The sequence below is a fragment of the Austrofundulus limnaeus genome, unplaced genomic scaffold (assembly GCF_001266775.1).
Source record: "Austrofundulus limnaeus strain Quisiro unplaced genomic scaffold, Austrofundulus_limnaeus-1.0 Scaffold124, whole genome shotgun sequence".
Lineage (NCBI taxonomy): Eukaryota > Metazoa > Chordata > Actinopteri > Cyprinodontiformes > Rivulidae > Austrofundulus > Austrofundulus limnaeus.
The window spans coordinates 564,914-570,913 of NW_013952526.1; the positions used below are offsets into that span (position 1 = coordinate 564,914).

Below are 6,000 nucleotides of genomic sequence, written 5' to 3' on the forward strand. Positions count from 1 at the left end.
CACACACACACACCGCCCATGACTCCTGCAGGCTCTCGGTTGAAACTGAAAGTGAAACTTAAACTGACTGTGAGCTCCTAATATTAGTTTTCACTCAGTGAAGCTCTTTTCAGATAAAAAATACCTTTGAGGAAATATATTTTCAGATGCCAAGTAAACTGCATCATAGCAACCCCCCCACCCCTGTGCTGAAATGGGCAAGACAGAAGCGGAAGGTGGTTCTTAAAGAGACAGAGGCCAATTTCAAGGCGTTTAGAAGAGGAAGTGATGTGAAGATAAGTTTATTTTCTATTTAAACATAAAAACAGCATTTTAATAACAGCTAAAGGTGACATGGATACTTTATTATGGCATAGTATTTAAATATATGCCTGAGAAACACACAATATTGCCCCTTTAAGACCATCCATCTGCTGGGTAACATTTTATGTCACAGTGCGAAAATGTCCCAATAATTGTGTGTAGTAACATTTACTTTTAAGGTTTACTTTCATTTACAGTACTTAAGTATTTTTTTGAGGATTTGTGAGTTTTCCAAGTATTTTTTTAAATCTTTTGTTACTTTCAAAATATTAATAAAATACTTTTACTTATTTACTTTTGAATTTAACACTTAGTTACAAATTAAAATATGAGCATAACTCATCATTAAGAGTTGTTTATGCACTCAAAACGATGAAGTGTTGAATTTACTTAACCAAGTTATGTCAACAGGTTTCACTAAACCGAGCTGAGTAAATGTAGATGAATTTGCTCAGCGTGGTTTAGTGGAACCAGTTGACATTACTTGGTTGAGTAAATTCAATACTTCGATTAAGAGTGTGTGTAAAAATACTATTAATTTCCCAATTATTGTGAACAGTTTAATGACTTTCACTTCAGTAGTTTTCGTATCAGTGAAATTTATTTTACCAAAGTCGCTTTCAGTTAACGTGGTCAATTTTTTTACATAGTTATTTATTTTAAGTTAGTTTAAGTTTGTAGACCTCTACTAAAAACTGAAGTAGCTGAATACAAGTTATACTTTAAATATAGTGTATTTATGCATACATAGGTGTAACCAGAACTACAAATTAGCTAACTCGAGTGTGCTTGTTATCCAAAATCACCTTGGCAGCAATTGTAGCTGGTGTCATCCTGGGTCTTTGCCCATCATCAGGGTGTGGTGCTCCAGCATATCCCTGGGAACCTGGTGAGCCCTCGTTCTCCCTCAGCCTGTCAGAAGTGTCCTTTCTCCTCTGAACCGGTGCTGCAGCCACTGGCTGTTCATACTGACCTGCTTTGGACCAATCCTGAAGAAGTGAGAGGAATTAATAAACAGGAAGTGTCTGGCAGTACTAGCATGAGACTTGTCCAGTATCCAGCAGTTTGAAGCCCTTCTTTTAAATGCACAGAAAGAGGTCCACACAGGTGGGCCGAGCCTTGGCGCATGTGTACGAAGCTGTTGAAGTGGGCAAGAGACTTTTTTGCACTTTTAAAGGGTTTTATGTTTATGGCTTAAACCCTGCTTGGTTTTGGTCAATCGCCAGTTAGCAAAACCAGGGAGGCAGGTGAAACTTAAAGGCATGCATGCAAACACACGGCAACTGAGGATGAGTGTGTTAGGGATGCAAAGCAATGTACTAACCTGGTGAGGGAAATGAGTGCAACTTTTGCAACAGGTGTAAATTAATCGACGAGAACAGAGGAGAAGGTGCAACTGAAGAAATGGAAGCAAATGGAGAACAAACCTTCCACATGGGAACCTTTGATGTGGGAGAGGAAGAGCTGGATCCAGGGGTGCGGTTATAGGGTGGGGACGCAGGAACAGGGAGAATGACAGAAAGAGGCCTGGTGGAACCAGAGTGAGAAAAAGCAGGGCGGAAGGTAGCGAAGGACGAGCCAAACTGCGGGACGAGAGACAYAGTCATGTCATCAGAGGATGAAAATGCTGCAGACACAGGGAAGCAGCCAGCTGTGGGATCACATGACAATGTGTAGGCCATAATCACAGACAACACACAGCCTCCAAATAATACTTAGAAGCAGGAAAGACGAGCAGAAAATCTGATGCATCACAATGACCTAACAACTGAGTTCATAATGTAACAACTACAGTATATCAATCTATCCGGATGACCAGGTATGATTAGATACATGTGGTTATGTTAGAAAATTGATGGGATGTGTTGAATCAGTCATTCAGACTGATATGAATTGAACATTTCTGTACTGGTTCTGACCGGACTGGCAAGGTAACAACTACTGTAGTCCTTGCAGGGCCTAGACCAAGGTGGTTTGCTGCCATTGAAAAGTGCTATAGAAACTGGAGCTGTTTTAAGACAAACCCTTTACACTTAATCACACTAGCCATTATAGTTAAAACTAAACTGTTTTTTTTCTCCAAAATGAGGTCATTCAAATACATAACATAACAGAAATCTGTCCTGAGCATTTAGATTGTTGTTTGTATTTAATTTGTTGAGCTCTTGGAACAATAAAAGCTTTGCTCTTTTAATGTGTTATCCATATTGAGTGCTTTAAAATATATAGCATTTAAGCTAGAACCTTTACAGTTCAAAATGAAACACTTAATTATTTTAGGTCCCTGTAAAGATTAATGCCTGAACTTTAATACATATTGCAACTAATTTGCATAGTTTTTTGTTTGTTTTGTCTTAAAGCTACATACGTTTATAAGTGAGCTAAGAGTTTTTTTTCCCTCTATGCAATTGATGAGAAAATGAATCTGAAGAAAATTAATTTTACTAAATTGTGTCCTACGCTAAGCTTGGAAAATGAGAATGTGGCATTTTCTGGCTGCAGGAAGGAAGGTATCCTTTATTGCAATTAACATTTATAACCTTAAGCTTTATATAATTATTAAGTTGTTTTGTAATTTAGATGAAAAAAAGCGTCATAACTTGCTTAGAAGAATAAAATGAAACCAACATGAAGAAACAGTGTTTAGTGCTCTGCCGTTACTCGTYAATGCTTCATTTTTGCTCCCAGCACATGAAGCACCAGTCGTCCAACAGTGTTTGATGTGGGAGCAGAGACATGAAATGTTAAATATGATCTGAGAGAGTTCAGAGATGTAAGCAATAGACACATTCAAAATCTTGCTTTTTCTTTATCGTGTGTCTTGTGTGACCAGACTGAACATGTCACCAAAATGTCTTCATCACTTAAAAAAATAACCTGAAATCCAAAGTTAAAGAAGAATAAAAGTTTAAATGTTTGTTTGCAACTCCCTCACTGTGTTTGTACAAGTTTTCTGCCATGATAACCAGTGAAAGGGGAGCAAACATTCCATCCTGACAATGTTTGTTTGCCATTCAAAGAAGTTGGATTACAGAAGAAACCTGTCGTAGATCCAAGCTGCTGTGAATCACAGATGCTTCTTGGAATCAGAAATGGATATTTACTTTGGCTCCCGAGAATCATCTATATAATTATCTTTTTCCTCACAAACAGATGTGCATGGCTGTCGAAGAATGTGTACGGAAAGAGAAGCAGATGAGCTGTAAGAAGAAAAAAAAATGTGGCTCTGATTTGAGTGAAATTTATGTAGGTACCCAAACAGCAATTATAGTGACACAGAAAGCACAGAATACAAGTGTTTTGGTTTTTTTTTTTAAACTGAGTAGGTGGTTCATGGTAGGAAAGAAACTTTTTTTTTCTCCGAATTGCCTGAAAAGAGTGAAACCACCTAGTTGCTAATTGTTGCAGTGGTTTAAAATGCCTCTCCATGCAATGATTTAAAGCAGAAACTCATATAAGTGGTGTTTTTTCCATTATTCTAAAATATAATGAAATCTATTATCCACAGGAGAAYCCATTAGGCTCCGAGACAACTATCACTGTCAGTTTTGTTACCTTTCACAGGTCGATCTCCGACTGATTTTTACATAACAATAAAACTCCTAGAAAAACTCCTGCTATTACTGAAAATAAAACTTACAATTTACCAGCGTGTGTTGTACTTTGCAACATCGGCTTACTGCTGCTGCAATTATCACAGCTGCTTTAGATTCATTTTAACAGCACTGACAACTTGTTTTTCTTCTTCAATGTGAACAGCATACACAATTGAAAATAAAACAAAAGTGCTTTTGCAAAAAAAAGAAAAAAAGAGTTTGATAAAGCCTTGTACATTGTGTCTGAACGACACAGAAAACACTGATTTTAGGCAGAAACCTTACAACAAAAATGTGTGAAGCGTTTATCAGGTTTTAATAAATCAATAATATTTGTATTCAGTTTAAAAAGCTAAATCTTAGAACTAAGTTGCTTCTCTTTCTAAACAACATATAATACTTAACTTRAGAAAATGCAGTGTGAATACTGAGAGTATGTTGAAAAAGCTGACATTGAAGTGTGGAAGCTAAACCAAATAGAACATAAGCTAAAAGCCAAAAGTAGCAAACGATTAGATAAATTAGTGATGCAAAAAAAATTCACATTACAGTCACTGCTAACAGAATGCACAGTTTTATTTTATTTTATTTATTTATTTTTATTTACTTATTTTTTGCTCTAAGGTGATACAACTTGTGATCAGTTTGCTGTGTTTTTTATGTGAATGTGGTGCTGAAGATGCTGTGTTTTTCAGTGTGAACGAGAAGACTTACAGTGGTGGGGGAGCTGCATTCACTGACTGACTGACATGTTTCTGAGGCCTCTGATGACGCTGAGCTGGAAGATTTCTACAGAGGAAAGATTAGAAAAACAAACTGTATTTAGTTTGAGAATTTTTAAGAACCTTTGCTTACATTGTATGTACATTGTACACAGGTTTTCTGCATGTTTTAGGTTTAAATATATGTTTTTTCTTTCCTTTAAAATGATGCTTAAAATGTTAGAGTAACATGATTCCTGGTGATTACAAAAAAAGCAGTAAAAAAAAAAACAATAAACCACCGACTGATATCAGCTTTTAAATATTGCCCCAAGGGTTCCAAATCTGAACCTTGCATTAGATTTGATCACTGGAAAGTTAAACACATTAAATCACTACGTTGTCTTGTTTAGATTKAAAACAAATGTAAAAAATATAACGACTGCTTCACTCTTCTGTATTTTACATGTGTGCACCATTGCTGACCACCTCATCAGCATAGAGATGTAAATTCAGTGTGTGTGAGTGTGTGTGTGAGACAGACTTTTGTACCTGACTTGTGATGTCCGAGGGCATCGGCGAGGGAGGCTTGGAGTAGATGTTGGCATCCTGGGACACGAATCCTGAATCGTGGGAGGAGACGCTGCTGAGGCGGTGGGCGGCGATGCCCCCCGGTGGCGGAGGCTGCTGCGGGATGCTGCTGCGGTAGCGATAGGAGGAGGAGGAGGAGGTGGGTGAGTGTGGCTGGGAGCCTCCTCCGCTACCACCAATACCCACACCTCCCCCCGATGAGCGTGAGGCACTACTGTGGGCGCTGTTGACACTGCTGTGGGGTGGGGATGGGAAGGAAAGAAGGTAGGGGGGGTGGCAGTTGTCAGTGGGATGGAGGAGGCGTCAGGAACGTAAAGTCATGTCAGACGACGGCAGTTATGGTCACAGCAATGATTTGTTTCAGGGGSAGGAAGATGTAAGCAGTTTGGTTAGGATTATGGATTGAAGAATAAGTCGGTGATGGTTAGAGTGCAGGAGGAGTCGTTCGTTGGGTTAGTGTAAACCAGTCACAATTAGAAGCACCCCCACCAAAGAAGAAGAAAAAAAAAGGGAAATAAAACCAGGAAAGAAGCAACCAGCAGGAGAGAAAGAGGGCMGATCACACAAGTGCACACAAACAACACATAAGACAGAGAAGATTGACAAGTGAAGGTGTAGAAACAGAGTAGAAGAGGGGTGGACATGGAGAAGTGGGTGTAGGGGTGGGTAGGAGAGAGGTAAACAAAGAGCATGTGAACTCAGGGAGATCCAATGAAGCACTGCAGGTGAAAGGCTGCCAAAGTGCTGCTCATTATACACACAAACACACACACACACACACACACACACACACACACACACACACACAC

At 38.8% G+C, this 6,000-nt stretch overlaps 1 protein-coding gene across 1 annotated transcript in view; it reads right to left on the bottom strand.

Moving 5' to 3' along the window:
* Nucleotides 1–6,000, bottom strand: part of mtss1lb (MTSS I-BAR domain containing 2b) — a gene marked incomplete at its 5' end in the record, with an annotated part of 15,512 nt that overhangs the window by 3,508 nt on the left and 6,004 nt on the right. The window contains 4 exon segments of the mRNA XM_014015181.1: nucleotides 1,110–1,292; nucleotides 1,731–1,886; nucleotides 4,614–4,688; nucleotides 5,153–5,426. Coding sequence (XP_013870635.1) covers nucleotides 1,110–1,292; nucleotides 1,731–1,886; nucleotides 4,614–4,688; nucleotides 5,153–5,426 — 688 coding nt within the window.